Raw genomic sequence first — 14,959 nt, forward strand, 5'->3', positions numbered from 1 at the left:
AGGAAAATATAAGAGCTCAGACACGAGGGAACTGGGATGGATTTGAAGACGGAGGAAGCTAGTCAGTGACCGGGTAATGGAGGTTAAGATGGCAGGATGGCAGGATTGCTAGATCGAGTTATATATGTTCTGGGTAGAGAGGAAGAGGAAGAGAGAGAGAGAGTGTGTGTGTGTGTGGAGGGAGGGAGCAGTGTACCGGTATTGTTTTCTCGGGTCAATGGCCACAGAGAGCTCTCCACCTAGCCACGGAGGCACAGAGAAGCCAGGGAGTAAGGAATATACGAGGTAACCCTAGCAGAGGAGCTTCTGAAGATCGCGTGCAAGGAAAGAAAAAGCTGTTGGAGGGGCCAAAGGGATGTGCCTCGCTTTCTCGCAGCTCACTTTCTTCTTCTTCTTCTCTCATCCTTCCCCGCATTCGAAAAGACTCCATTGGACGCGGTGCTAAAATATTGCGTGATCGGACCATCAACCCACGTCAGTTCGAGCCAGAAGCAACTAAGCAACCTCGCGTTTCGGGGTCTGGAAAAACTCAACAGGGCCCCGGAATAGACCCCCAAGACAACCAACTTGTTCTATCTTCAGTGGTGACTCAGCCGAGCAAAGGCTAGAGTGCGAGACTGGAGAACTTTATTGTAGCATTGGAAACGCGAGCAGCCTTGTCCCAACACGATTAGGCGATGTGCCGGTGAGCTGACAAGGCTTGGTACCTGACATGAAAGGCGGGAAATCATGGATGTAGGTATACAAACATGCAGCGGACATGCAACTTACTGCAACTTACTGCAACGAGGAATGGGTTTCTGTCTGCAGCCAAAGTGGTGATGCTGATATCCGAGGCTGAGGATCCTTCAAACGCCAAAATCTTCGGCTCCGGGTCGGAGAACGACGTGAACTTATCTAAGCGAAGCCAAGGGGCACCAAGATAAAAAAAACCCAGATGGTCAAGTAGACTACACGAAAGGGAGCAGCAACACGAGCTTCTAGATCCATGACGATGTCTCATCGACCTCATCAGCCAAGTTGCTAACTTCCTGGCCCCCAAGCTGGCCTTGAATCCTTTCTTCTTCTGGAACTCCCCGGGAAGAACCAAAAAAAAAAAAAGGGCAAAGCAATCAAGGCGTTCATCACCACACCCCCATGGCAATGGGGCTGAACAACAACATCCATGCCATACTCGAACGAATAATTCCCTTGCGTGGAAGGAGGCCAGCCTTTCTCGAATTCCGCTCGTCCAAGGTCTTCATCGTATTCGCTGTCTGCTGGTCTGTCTTCACTGTAGGTGTCTGTTAGCCATTTATGCGTTGCCTTACCGCTGCTCACCATCATGTGCCAGGATGTATTCCTCTACGGAGTCGTCGTGCCCGTCATTCCCTTCGCCCTCCAACAACGGGTTCACGTGGCCCACGCAGATACGCAGCGTTGGGTTTCCGTCCTGCTCTCCGTATATGCCGCTGCGTTGCTATTCTTCGCCCCCATTTGTGGCATCATGGCCGACCGGACGAGCTCTCGCCGTGGACCGTTCCTCGCGGGACTCGTCCTCCTCACTGGATCAACTTTGATGCTGTGCGTGGGCAAGACCATCCCCGTGCTGGTAGTGGGAAGGTTGCTGCAAGGTGTGTCGGCGGCGGTGGTGTGGGTGGTCGCCTTGGCTCTCATGGCAGATACGGTGAGTGAGCAGGAATCCGGTCAGGCGATTGGCTATGTCAGCCTTGCGACCTCGTTGGGCGTCTTGGTGGCTCCGCTGATTGGTGGTGTGGTATACGAGCGGTCGGGATACTACGCTGTGTTCGGAGTCACCTTTGCCGTGATCGGATTCGACATCCTTTTGCGGCTGGCCTTGATTGAGAAGAAAATCGCTGCGAGGTGGCTCGACTCAGACACTGCCACAGATCAGCCTACCTCAATTGCTCCCGCTCAGCAGCAGGACATTGAACTGGCGGATCGAAAAGAATCGACCGCTATCGTTGAGAAAAGTGCGAATACGGCGGTCGCCGAGCCTTGCAACACGCGCCCTGCCCGAAAACTACCATCCATGCTGATTCTGCTCAAGTCGCGACGTATTCAGGTTGCATTTTGGGGGAATCTTGTCGGGGCCATGACCTTTACCGCCATCGACACCACTCTTCCGTTGTATGTAAACCAAGTTTTCGGCTGGAATTCTCTTGGGGCCGGATTGGCTTTCCTGGCTTTGATTGTGCCGGGCTTTGCAGGTCCATGGATAGGACATTTGACAGACAAATACGGCCCACGCTGGATTGCAGCGTCCGGGTTGGTGCTGTCGGTGCCTTTCTGGGTGCTGCTGCGGCTGGTTGACCATGACACAGTCGGCCAAGCAGTTTTGCTCTGTGCGCTGCTGGTGCTTCTAGGAATAGCAACCGCGCTTCTCCTAACGTCATTGATGGCGGAATTCAGTAAAGTGTGCGACGCAAAGGTGCGACAGGAGCCGGATGTCTTTGCAGGGAAGTCTGCTTATGCCCGGAGTTATGGCATCTTCAATGTGTCATGGGCCGGCGGTAGTCTGCTCGGACCATTGGTATCTGCCGCGGTCAAAAGCGCTGCAGGCTGGAAGACAATGACGTGGACAATGGGACTTTGGTGCGCCGTAGGGATTCTGCCTACCATTCTGTATTCGGGAGGTATGATCACAAAGGGGAAGAGACAGACGAATAGTGGCGGAGTGGTTGGGGATGAACGTGCCTGACATGCGCGTAAGGCGGGCAATGACATACCCATGAAGCGGCGACAGGTGCAGGATCTTTGTGTCTCTGGCGTCTCTTGAATCGACGAGTTTGGTGTTGGTGTTGTTGGTGTTGAGTGTCGTGGTATGGTGTCGAATCAATCTCAGCGACACGGCTGCACCTGAAACGCAGCCTTGCGCATCCATCCATCACGAGTGTCGCAGCCTTGCAGCCGAGGCTGCTCATCGCCTCTCGTTCGTCCAGCTTCAACGTCTTCGTCTGTTTCATCTTCTTTGTTCTTCTCTGACTGCTATCATAATATCAAACAGGATCTTCTTCCTCCCCGTCCTGGCCGGCCAAAAGCCGTCCATGCATGTCATTCTCTTTGATGAGATCTCAAACAGTCAATCTTGCTGCACACCCATGGCGTTTCTGATTCGCGTCTGGCACAACGATGAGGATCCCAGCCAGAGATCGCTGATCGCTTTATGAACACTTATCTCACCCTTTCTTTTCCTGCGTCTCTTGGTTGTTGCGGTGGTGCAAATCCATATCATATTCTTCTATTTCCACACCCGCGCCGGTTTGTGAGTGTGTTGTATTAGTACAGAGTACCCACGTTTGTTTGCAATAGTATTCTCTCGGCGGGCCCCCAAATTCATCCTCTCGGCGACGTCTTGATCAGTTTAAATTCATTTCTTTTCTGCTGAACCTCTGTTTGGTTTCATCATCTTCAACCGCTTCAACTCTCACATCCAGGACCTTCACGTGTCATCACGTGTCATCATCTAGCCTTGTCCACATTACCATCACCATCACAAACAGCAGCAAGAATCCATCCAAGATGTTCATCAGCCCAGTCCTCATCCTCCGCATCGTCCAAGGTGTGCTGGCCTTCATTGCCATGGCACTTGGAGCAACCGGTGAGTTTGTCTCCTCACACTTGAAGGCGGCGCTGACAGACGATTCAGTGGCCAACGTCCTTAATACTCATACTCCAGCACTCGATGTCCCAGCCGGTGTGGTCTTCTTCATCTTCACTGCCGTCTTCACCATGCTCGTCACGGTTCCCTACACCGTCTTGACGCCTCGCTATTTCCCAACCCTGGCTCATCCGTTCGCAATGCTCGCTGCCGAGGCCACGACCTCGATCTTCTGGCTGGCCGGCTTTGCCGCGGTTGCTGATCGCTTGCGACAATCCAATATTTGCGAACTCGGCGCGTGCTCGTCTGCCACAGGCAGTGTCGTGGTCGGGGTCTTCGAGTTGTGAGTGTTGAAATTCCCTACCTCTTCGCCTTACTGACCAAGTCAACAGCATCCTTTTCGGAATCACAGCTTTCTTTGCCTTTTCTCACATCTTTCTCGGTGGTAGATTCAGCGGGAACAGAACTCAGAACAAGCAGGTGCAAGTGCACCGCTCTTGGGCCGGAGCTGAGCGTGTGTAAGGGCCATGGCTGAAAAAAAAGAGCGTCTCATGTAGATAGCATAGCGGAGAGGAGAAGAATGATCCTGCGATCTCAACAGATCTCCACGGCAATTGTGCTGCGGGTGCCTGCCTCCAATCATTTCCTTGCCGTTGCCAGTTTTGCAAGGGCGGTTGACTGCACCTGCATCCCTGCATTTCACCTCCAAGTTGGCGTGTTGTTGCCTTCTTCTTTCACTTCATTTCACATTGGCACCATTGCGTCCGTCCTGCTTGTCTAGCCAGCATTCATTATCAATGCAGGTGAACCCCATGGTCCGCAGAATCTCTTCCCCTGTTTGTCTCCCAGGCTACTCCTCCCAGCGATTTCGATGCCATGGGGACGCACCAGGTGCCCACCAAAGGCCTGCCGACTTTCAGAGACGGTCGTCTGATGACGAAGTTTCTGAGCTCTGGGCACCCTCGACAAAAAGATGTGACACCGACGCAAACTGAGATGCCCCTCTCCTTTGTCGGCGCTTTCTAAACGATGCCGCACGCCAGCACACCTCCCATTCATCCGCAAGCCGATCCTGCCACAGAAACATTCTCATCATTTCCTCTGTGTCTTCCCACGATGTCGCCTCTGGCAACCGGTTTATCAGGCTGTCAAGAACAACATGCCTTTCTGGGGAAGCATCAATCTGAGTGTCCCAAGCACTCGCGGTGACTATCGAGCACCAATACAGACACCGTTGCAGCCACGGGTATCGAGGGATCTCGGTATGCGCATTGAATGTCTCTAGGAGCGGCCGAAGAGGTCGCGCAAGCGGGATATGGAACGACATCTCATTGTATAGGTGTAGACAGAAGGCCAACAATGCTCGGGATATCTGCACCTCGATCGGAGTCAGCTGCAGGGCAGAGAGGCATTGGAGATCATAAATTGCTCGCTGCATTGTCATATCAGGCTTCGGTTGTGCCTCCCTCTCTTCCTGAGAGGTTGCAAGCCAGTTGACGAGTTCCGTCAGCTTGACTAGGAAACTGATCACTTCGACCGCAATGCTTCGGCTCAGTGCGACTTCTGCAAAGCCCTCCGGCAGTTTAGCAATGACAGCACAAAGGTCCGGGAGAAAGGGGTGGCCGGGATACGTCAATGTGCTGATTCGGTGGCCTTTCTCATTGATCCGCTCCGCGTAACTCGGCTGACTAGCTTGCAAGAACGAGGCAAGCACTCCAAACCTATGCAACGATGAGCCTGAGTTATATGCTTTTTGGTGGATTCCTCTTACGCCAGGACCCTGCCTCGCACAAAGTTTCTGATCCCACTATCACCTTCGAGGTTGGTGGATGCTAACATATTCTCCAAAGCACGAAGATGAACTTCAAAGGATTCTAAATCATTGATCATATACTAAACTGTCGTCAGACTGGAGCAAGTTCCGTGCTGGATCCAGCAAGCCTTACGTTCAAGGTGAGAAGAGTGGACATTGTCAGCAATACAAGGTCTGGATTGGGCAGTTTAGGAACCATGAGACCATCTCTCAACTCTCTCATCGCGACTCCTCGGTGTCGAAGCAGCATCTTGTCGGCGAATGGTTCCGATCCCCTTCTCAACACCCACGCGGCTCTCGTCATGGCAATGGTCGCCTCAAACAGCATCGAGTTCTGAAATGCCAACGGAAGCACCAGTGCGAGAAGCGCATTTCGTCCAGTTTGTACACTGAAGGCTTGTGCTTGTTGAGGCGCCCATACCTGAATATCTGAGAAGACGGGTGAGCACATCTCAAAGATTTTGCCGTCGCGGAACTCACAGTAATCCGCCATGAATTGTACGCCCTTGGAAGCCCGTGCGACGGGGTATTGAACAAAAGGATTGATCCTGTATCCACCTTCGACTGCGAGTAAGGGAGAGGGACAACGGCTGTTCTCCGAATCGTCATCAGTATCGGGGGTTCGATTAGAGTTACGACGTGAGAGATGGAGGGAGCGCCGGCCACGCCAGGTCATCGCTCCTCTCTGTGTGTTCATGACTAGGAGATGGCCCGGACAGACATGGGGTGCATTTCCGTTCAGGTCATCGGCACAGTGCTGTGGAGGACACCAAACGGCAAAGGGCTATGGCTGTACATGTACTGATGCTGGCAGACTCGAACACGGTTCAACCCATCCCGAAAAGGTCGCCGTTGATTCATGAAGCCGCTCCTCAGAAAAGCCGTGCCACGTCTTTGCGCGGGCGCCTCGGGGCGCACTTTGGCTTGCAGCCACATGGCTGTCGACCACTTCGGATCTCATAAGGGGTCAAAGTCAAAGCCCGTGGCCCTTGGGCACTCAATCGAGCAAGTTTAACCTTTGCATCGCTCAGTGGTTCCTATCATCGAGAACTGCAGGCTTTGTCAGCTGCGGGCTTAACGGCCTCCTTATTGGCAAGAAGTTGAGTGGGAGGGTACCTCCGTTCACGAATTGCAGAGTTAAGATCTGATTTTTGCAAACAGTCGAGTCAGTTCTTGGCCGTGCTGCCGAGCTTCATCGGCCTGTTTGATGCCTGCCAGATCTCGTGCGAAATATCTGCAGAATCTTCAGATTGGGAGAAGCGTCCATCTCCGGTCTCTCTGCAGTCCCTTTGCCGCACTTCCACAGATTTTGGCAAGTGGTGTGTCCCCTTTTGGGAAAATTAAACAATGCAAAAGACTGGGCAAGATTCGATCGACAAGTTGAGTAATCAATAAACTTGAGTGTCGTCCATACAAGTCGTCGTCATGACCTTCTGAGAGGAGGCAAAGAAGTGAGAGTTGGTCCCCAAGCTGGTTGCCTTCGGATACATATGTGAACGTACACGGTAATCTAACTGGCGATCTTCGAAGCAGGGTGCATGGCCCACGGCTCGTGGCTTGGTTTCGGCATGAGGCAAGGCTCTTCCACAAACAATGCTCTCCTTTGTATTTCCCCTCTGCGCCACCCATCTTGCAGCATAGCACGAAAGGCGGTAAGGCTGATCAAAGCATCCAGCGCAGCAACGACCGAACCATCGCGGCCTTTTAACAGAGCTCGCAACCCGTGGCGTTGTCAGGGCTTATTCAGCGCCTGTAACTATTATTAAGGATTCGCAGGTATGTACTCCGTACCTGCCTCGCTGGCTCACGGGAGGATCGAAGCGAGAATCCTTCGCCTCATACGAACGACCATGCATGCTATGACCCCAAGCAAGGCCCCGCGAGGTATTCTCGTACGAAATAAAGCAAAAAAACGCAATTAGAAGTCGGATTGGAATCTAGGGCTTTTAGTTTTTGGTTCAATTTGATCTGATACAAATCGCATCTCGCTCAGTCTCTCTCTGTCTCGCTCGCTCGCGCTTGGATAGCAAACTATATCTCGGGGGTGATTGATTGATTGATTAGGCAAGAAATCTTTTTCGCTTCAGTTCTTCTTCTGGCAAAACAAAAAAAAAAAAGGGAAGGGCACAGAATAAAGGAGGAGATTAGAGAGAGGAAAGAATCGGCCCCAAATAGATCGGGGTTGGGGTTTGACCGTAGAAGGTAGTCGAGTGGAGGCTGTACAGTTTTCTTCTTGTTGTTTCTCTTCCCACCCCCAGGTCTCGCGAATGGCAAAGGGCACATCAAACTCACTCATTCGCTGCTCGGAGCAAGAGTAGCAAGAGCAAGGGAGTCTAGCGACCTGTCTGCCCTTCTCATGCGTACCCTTTCCTTACACCTCGTTGGTGCCCCCGTCGCACGCAGCAAAGGCAGTGTTGAAAGGAAGGCAGTGAGAAGCAAGGAGCAAACGGGCGATTGACTCTCTACCCTCCAAATCTCGACCATCCATCTTCCATGTCTTGTCTTGGGGGGCATGTAGATCCTGGCTCGTGACTTAAGAGCTGAAGGTTAGGTAATCCGCAGCCTGCGTTTGCGCATATCATGGCTGGTTAGTACAGGGTTCACCACGATCTTTCAAAGTCAAGGATATGAAGACTTCCCGAAGCAAGTCCTTGGCCAACCAAGGGCGAAATGGGCGAAACTCACCTTGTCAATGTTATAATCAAACTTTTCCAATGCCGCGAGGCTTTCCTCCCGTGACCACCCCATTGCGGTCAGTCTCTTCAAAATCGGGTCGTCGTGTTCCGTACCCGTGCTCAGCGCTCGACCAAGCTGAGGTCGTTCGGCTTTTGATCGTGGCGAGGGGGATGTCTGTGCAGGCACGACGATTGCGGGCGTGGGAGATGAAACGCCCGACTGTCCTTGTGGGGGAGAAGGTGTGGAAACTTCAGCGGTCTGTGTCTGACTCTGCGGGAAATCAGCTGCCGGTTGTGATGAAGCGTTGTTATTCGCGTTCGCGTTCAAAGGCGCGAAGAGAGCGTCCCAATCATGCGAGACAGGAGAGGTCGGCGGCTGCGCTTGCTGGGGACCACTCGATGTTATCACCGGGGAATAAAGATCTTCCTGTCCGACCTTTGGGCCCCCGTTCGTGACTGGGCCGGAAGGGAATTGTTGGCGCGCAGGCCGTGGAGGCGAGTCGAATGTAGGATCGAACTCCGGCGCACCATTCTTGGGGGGACTGAAGACGCCACCTTCGTCGTCATCGTCGTCATCTTCATCTTCCACTGGTGCAGTCCCCACCCCTGAAAATGCCAAGTCAAAGTCAAATGGCACACCTGCTGTCGGTGGTGGTGCTGTGGCCTTACCGTCAGAGGGACTCCTTGGCTGAGCTTCCGGACCATATGCTGGTGGAATGTCACCAGGCGGAGGCCCAGGATGAGTAGAACCTCCAGCTGTTGGAGGCGGTGAAGTAGGGTCTGCTCGCGATGGTAGCAAACCCTTGTACTCTCGAGGGAACTGTGTCGGGTTGTCCTCGGGTACTGAATCACCATAAGTGGGAGGGGATTGTTGAGATTCTACCCCTGGCAGCGAGCTAGCATTAGATAATGCGCCGGCCATGGCAGGGCGGGGTGACAGTGTGCTGTTCGGCTCAGGCACGACCTCGGGTTGCTTGCCCGTCCTAACTTCATTTGGGCTCTCTCGCGGTGGAGACCTTGTATTGAAGTCGTCGTCGAACTTCATGGGTGTCTCATCTTCGCTATATTCACTGCTGTCATCATCATCATCGCCGCCAAGTTCCTGAATGGCGGGAAATTCTTCGTTTCCGCCCTGCGGTTTGTCCATCTCGGCAAAAGCGGAGTCAAAGTCGGCAGCTTTCTGAGAAACTGAGCGTTGATGTGCCGGTCCTCCAAAGAAGGCATCAAAATTCTGCTTGGGAGCCTCGGAGGGCGCCGACGGTTGCGCAGTGGTCGGTCTATCGCCATTTGTTGTGGCTGCGGCAACGCCTACGCCAGCGGTCAGAGCTGCAGCGCCGGCTCCGGCGGCGATAATAGTTGGGTCGACGCCCGGAGTGTCCGACCGTGAACCTGGAAACGCCCCAGGGATATCCTTCACTTGGTCCCTTGAAGGTTTGCCGATGGTTTCTTCGACCGCTGTTTCTCCAGTGGAGGGCTGAGGCAGGGTTCTCCGAATAGATTCCTGTTCCTCATCAGCTGCTGCAGCTGTGAAGATGTCTTCAGTGGAATCGTTGTGCTCGACAGGGCTAGCGGTGGATGCGGGAGTTAATGCTTGAGGGGTTTCACCGGGGCTAAGTCTGCTGGCTGGCGCGGCGACCTTGATCGAAGAACTGATGGAATCCTCTCTCTCAAGTGGTCTGCGGAAAGGAAGCGCTGCCGAACTGATCTGTCGGGACTGTGGTGGAGCTGGAGGCTCAACAGCATCCCTCGGCGTAGATGAAGAAACTGGGGAATCAAGCTGCGGAAGATTTTGTTGCCCAGCTGGGGTTGACGGCTGACCAGAGAAAGAGGTTGCGGGAGCGGGAGCAGCAGCAGCAGCAGCAGCAAATGATGGTCCGAATATGCTGTCGAAAGCACTCTGATTGTCCTTTGGCTCACCCCCGCCGACCGCAGGTGGAAAAGAGGTGTCTGTCGTGCGCCTGAAGAACGGATTGGAGCTTGTGGATGGCGCGGGGCTTGCAACAGGAGGGCTTTTAACTGTTGGCATTGGGATATTTCGGGTTTCTTCCAACTCCCTTTTTGACGCTTCCGCTTGCCGAGCCGATTCTTCAGCCTCTCGCTGAGCGTCTTCGGCTTCCTTTTGAGCAGCAGCGATCTCGGCCTTTATTCTATCTCGTTCGGCCTCGTTAGTAGCTAGCTGCTTCTTGTTGATGGCCACCAAACCTTTCTGTTGTCTCGCATCGGACTTGAACTTCTCGAGCTGCGGTTTGAGCTGATCAATCTCCTGGTTCAACTGCCGTATGCGTTCCTTTAGCGAGGCGTTTTCACGTTGATCGGATTCCAGGGCTGCACGAAGTTGCTGGTGTTGGGTTGCAAGATCTTGGTGGGTGCCGTCAATCATGGCCATTTCTTGCTGCAGCCGCTTGGTATCATTCTTGGAGGTCGTCAATTGTTCTTTGAGCACTTTCACCTCCTGGACCTCCTTTTCGTAAAGAGATCTGAGCTGAGCTAGTCGACCTTCAAAGGCCTTTTTCTGAGCCGATGCGCTAGACAGCTCATGCTCCGTTTGTTTTCTATCCGTTTGGAGCTCCGTCATTTGCCTTGAGAGGCTGCTGACTTGATTGGACAGATTGCCTAGTTCGCTAGTCTCGTTTGTAAGTTTTGAACTGATCTCTGGATCCGCATCCCCGAGAAGGTCATCGGGTTGCGCTTTCGGTTGCGGCGCAGGCGAACCAGTCGATTGAGGGATGATACTTTGGCCAAAAGAGCTGGTCGGCACAAATGGTTTGAAGGTTGTCGCCGTCATCTGCGGTGTCAAAACACCTGGAGGATTAGCAAAGGGCCCGGCATCAGTGCCCCCCGTAGACTGGGGCGCTTGAACAGGAGCGACTGCAGGAACTGTTGGAGCAGGACCGAACGCATCGAGCCCGAACAAGTCGTCGGCAGCAGAGCGTGGCTTTGTTGGAGCGGCATTTTCGAATGCCGGGGCTGTTGGCTGAGGCGGAGGAATCTGTAGCTTCCGCATGCTGGGAGGGACAAGAGCAGGGGGAAGAGTAGAAGGCAGAATTCCCCGTCCATCTTTTGTTCCCCGTTGTTGTCGGATCAAGTACATGGCCACCGCAAACTCGTCCCTGTTCAATTGACCTTCGGAGTTGATGTCTGCTAAATCCCAAATTTGAGCTAGGATCTCTTCTGGTAGCCTAGCATTGCCGAAGAATTCGACCGCTTGCTCTCCGGTGATAAAGCCTCTTCCTTGACGGTCAACAGTTGCGAAAATACCGTCGAATCGAGCTTTGTCGACTGGGGTTATAGCCCACGGCTCTCCCGTCGATTGCGCAGACAACGAGAGCGGTGTGCTTACTTGTGGCTGCCTGGTGATGGGACTTTGTGGACGGGCACTGTAGGGCACTCCAGGGATGGCACTTGAACCTGGGCGTGATCCACTACCTACGCGGACAGCAGGTCGGCGGGTTGCGGCCTCGTATAGGCCTGGAGGAAGTGTGCTAGGAACGCCACGCATCTGTCCCGACCTGTAGGAAGCCAGGAGATGCATGGCAATCACGAATTCGGTGACATCCAAGGAGCCCCGACCCTGTGTGTCGGAAAGACCCCATATCCGTCCGAGCACCTCGTTGGGCAGCCTTGCTTTTTCGAATATTTGTTTCGCCAGCAAACCTGAGAGCAATCCATTTTCCGCGCCTGATTTCTCAAACATGGTCGAATATTCAGCGACCTTTTCTGGTGTCAGGGCTGGCACACGGATCGGAGGAGGAGCTGCTGGAGTAGGGCTGGCCGGAGGTCCAGTCGATTGTTGAACGATGGGCTGTGAGGGTTGAGGGGGGTGAGGGTGTTGAGCCGGTTGCTCGGATAGGGGAGTGTCAAACCGAGGGAGAGGCGCGGCTGGGATTGTTAGCTGAATGGTCTTCACATGGTCTCAACGGGTCGTACTCTGAGTTGCAAGATGGGCCGAAGGTGAACGACCAGTTTGTGCATGGCCGATAAGTCGCAGCACCACCCCGAAGCCTGCTGGCGTGAGGAAACCTCGATTTTCAGTGTCGGCAATCTGCCAGATCTGTGAAAAGTCAACAGCAGCGCCCAGAAAGTGTTCAATCGCTCTGACCTGTCCTAGCACATCCGGTGCCAACTTCGTCCGCTCGAAGAATTTGACGGCCACATCTCCAGAGACAGCTCCGAACCCATCGGGGTCGGCTTCTTTCAAGAGTTGGCTGTAGACTCGCTTCTCTTCGGCCGTTAAGTTGAGATTCGGATGCCCTGGAATTGAGCGTGTCAGCGGCCTAGCTGGACAAACACCCGCTTGAGCAGGAGTGGCGAACCTGAAGCTGCTGATCCAATCATCTCCGCCATGACCGGGTGTGATAGGATTGTTGTGCGATCGGGATATTTCTAGAAGTCGCGCATTGACGGCATGGAGATGCGAAGGTAACGCTCAGGTAGGAACAGAGATGGCGCGCAGGTGATTCTGGACAGAGCTTGATGAAAAGGATAACTTGTCTTTGGCAGGAATACAAGGATGTTGTCGAAGGCTTCTAAGGAAATGGCTGGAAGTCTTACGGCGGCGAGACGGATGCGAGAGAGAAATGGAGAGAGATGAGAAATGGGGTGGATTGCGATGACGAACGAGGAGCCCAGGGAGCATGCGGCTGCCAAGCCTGGAGCTCCAGAGTTGGAGGCGCCAGTAGTGAGCTCCAGGGCTTGGGTTGGGGCTTGGTGTCGCTCCGAGCTCCAAGAAAGTGACCGGCTTTATACCTAGGCTCACTAGTGTAAAGAAGATTAAGCATCAACACTCTCCCAGAATCATCTTCAAGGAATCATGGTTTGTCTGCAAGTGACTGGTAGTGCTGGTGGTGCTGGTGATGAATGGCCTGCGTCAATTATGCACATCTAATGCAACCTATGCCAGGTTCTGTCTCACAGAGACTACCTTCAACAACACAATGTCACTACCAGCTCTTCGTGGACGGGCACCCAGGATTGACTGAAATATCCCATGCTCCTGCACTCTTTGCAATAGTCTTCAACATGTTCAGCGAGAAGTGCAAAGACTAGAGGGTGTGTAAACTAATGCTCAATCTCCGCCTCGTCTCCCTCCTCGATGGAGTCGCTGGCCACTTCCTCGTAGTCTCTTTCCAATGCTGCCAGATCCTCACGAGCCTCGGAAAATTCACCTTCTTCCATCCCCTCACCAACGTACCAGTGAACAAATGCACGCTTGGAGTACATCAAATCGAACTTGTGAGACAGAGCAGACCATGCCTCAGCAATGGCAGTGGTGTTGGAGAGCATGCATCTACAATTCGATCAGCGGAGTGAAGAATGTCCATTGCAAGGCGACTTACACTGCGCGGTTCACCTTGGCAAGATCACCATTGGGCACCATCTGGGGAGGCTGGTAGCAGATACCAATCTTGAAGCCAGTCGGGCACCAGTCCACGAACTGAATTGTACGCTTGGTCTTCAGAGTAGCGACAGCCTGATGGACGTCGTTGGGAACCACATCTCCGCGGTAGAGCAGGCATGTTGCCATGTATTTGCCGTTGCGAGGATCGCACTTGACCATCTGGTTGTTGGGTTCGAAGCACGACATCGAGATTTCTTGAACTGAGTGAGCCTCATGTTGTGCTTTGGCTGCTGAGACGACGGGCGCGTAGGCAACAAGAGGGAAATGGATGCGTGGGTACGGCACAAGGTTGGTCTGGAACTCGGCGAGATCGACGTTCAAAGACCCATCAAATCGGAGGGAAGCCGTGATGGAGGAGACGACTGTTTCTTGGTCAGCTAGGTCGTGCCAAACGGCGAGAAGTGATGGTCACCTTGGGCGATGAGTCTGTTCAGGTTTTCGTAGTTGGGTCGCTCGATTCCTAGATTGCGTCTGCAGATGTCGTAGATTGCTTCATTGTCTACCATGAAACTGCAGTCAGAATGCTCCAATGTAGTGTGCGTGGTGAGGATCGAGTTGTATGGCTCAACAACGGAGGTGGCGACTTGGGGAGCCGGGTAGACGCAGAATTCCAGTTTGCACTTTTTGCCGTAGTCCACGGAGAGACGCTCCATCAGCAAGGCGCCGAACCCGGAGCCAGTACCACCACCAAATGAATGGAAAACAAGGAAGCCCTGAAGGCCACTGCAGTTATCAGCCACACGGCGGACCTTGTCGAGCACTTGATCGATCAGCTCCTTGCCGACGGTGTAGTGCCCTCGAGCGTAGTTGTTTGAAGCGTCCTCTTTCCCAGTGATCATCTGCTCGGGGTGGAAAAGACTGCGGTAGGTGCCGGTCCGGACCTCGTCAACGACATTGGGCTCGAGATCGCAGTAGATAGTTCGGGGGACATATTTGCCGTTGCCTGTACCAAAACAATCAGCGATGAAGGGCCACGGATGAAATTCAATGCGGTACCCGTCTCGGAGAAAAAGGTGCTGAAGCCCTGGTCGGGATCGGCGGCTTTGCGTTCTTCGGTGAGGTATCCATCAGGCTGGTTGAAGTCAATTTGTGGTTGGAGCCAGCGAAGAAAAGGGTGAACCACTCACCTGGATTCCGTGCTCCAGGCAATATAGCTGCAAGAATCAGTGCTGGTCCAAAGGCATAGATAATGATCATTGTTTACCTCCCAGCACGAGTTGGCAATTTGACAGCCCGCCTGGCCAACTAGGAGTGCAGATGCAGGGTCAGCGTGTTGTCACAAATTCTCTTGACAGGGGGGCTTCGAAGGTCGGTCAGGAACGCGTGCTTGGGGCATTCACGTACCATTCAAGCTGATGACTTCTCTCATGATGAAGAGGTTCAGGAAAGGCACGAGGGGGAGATGAAGGAGAAGATGTGAGATGGAGAGATGGAGAGATGGAGAGATGCTACAGACGGCAACGGCGAGCAAG

At 53.5% G+C, this 14,959-nt stretch overlaps 5 protein-coding genes across 5 annotated transcripts; 2 read left to right on the forward strand and 3 right to left on the reverse strand.

Annotated features, from left to right (window-relative positions):
- Positions 1-1,143: 1,143 nt before the first annotated feature.
- Positions 1,144-2,701, forward strand: A1O5_00670 (uncharacterized protein; the record flags this gene model as incomplete). Its single annotated transcript, XM_007741289.1, has 2 exons — positions 1,144-1,275; positions 1,334-2,701. The coding sequence occupies 2 exons, from the start codon at positions 1,144-1,146 to the stop codon at positions 2,699-2,701; spliced, it is 1,500 nt and encodes a 499-aa protein (XP_007739479.1).
- Positions 2,702-3,522: 821 nt separating this feature from the next.
- On the forward strand, positions 3,523-3,948 carry A1O5_00671 (uncharacterized protein; the record flags this gene model as incomplete). Its single annotated transcript, XM_007741290.1, has 2 exons — positions 3,523-3,601; positions 3,650-3,948. 2 exons carry the CDS (start codon positions 3,523-3,525, stop codon positions 3,946-3,948), a joined length of 378 nt encoding a protein of 125 aa, XP_007739480.1.
- Positions 3,949-4,517: 569 nt separating this feature from the next.
- Positions 4,518-5,907, reverse strand: A1O5_00672 (uncharacterized protein; the record flags this gene model as incomplete). The annotated part of the gene is made up of 3 exons (XM_007741291.1): positions 4,518-5,322; positions 5,373-5,494; positions 5,548-5,907. 3 exons carry the CDS (start codon positions 5,905-5,907, stop codon positions 4,518-4,520), a joined length of 1,287 nt encoding a protein of 428 aa, XP_007739481.1.
- A 2,126-nt stretch (positions 5,908-8,033) lies between these two features.
- On the reverse strand, positions 8,034-12,433 carry A1O5_00673 (uncharacterized protein; the record flags this gene model as incomplete). The annotated part of the gene is made up of 4 exons (XM_007741292.1): positions 8,034-11,968; positions 12,017-12,140; positions 12,189-12,340; positions 12,403-12,433. The coding sequence occupies 4 exons, from the start codon at positions 12,431-12,433 to the stop codon at positions 8,034-8,036; spliced, it is 4,242 nt and encodes a 1,413-aa protein (XP_007739482.1).
- Positions 12,434-13,147: 714 nt separating this feature from the next.
- Positions 13,148-14,856, reverse strand: A1O5_00674 (tubulin alpha chain; the record flags this gene model as incomplete). The annotated part of the gene is made up of 7 exons (XM_007741293.1): positions 13,148-13,376; positions 13,426-13,849; positions 13,900-14,430; positions 14,484-14,559; positions 14,615-14,641; positions 14,692-14,732; positions 14,832-14,856. 7 exons carry the CDS (start codon positions 14,854-14,856, stop codon positions 13,148-13,150), a joined length of 1,353 nt encoding a protein of 450 aa, XP_007739483.1.
- Positions 14,857-14,959: the final 103 nt, after the last annotated feature.

Source organism: Cladophialophora psammophila (genome assembly GCF_000585535.1).
Source record: "Cladophialophora psammophila CBS 110553 chromosome Unknown aczJe-supercont1.1, whole genome shotgun sequence".
Taxonomy (NCBI): Eukaryota; Fungi; Ascomycota; class Eurotiomycetes; order Chaetothyriales; family Herpotrichiellaceae; genus Cladophialophora; species Cladophialophora psammophila.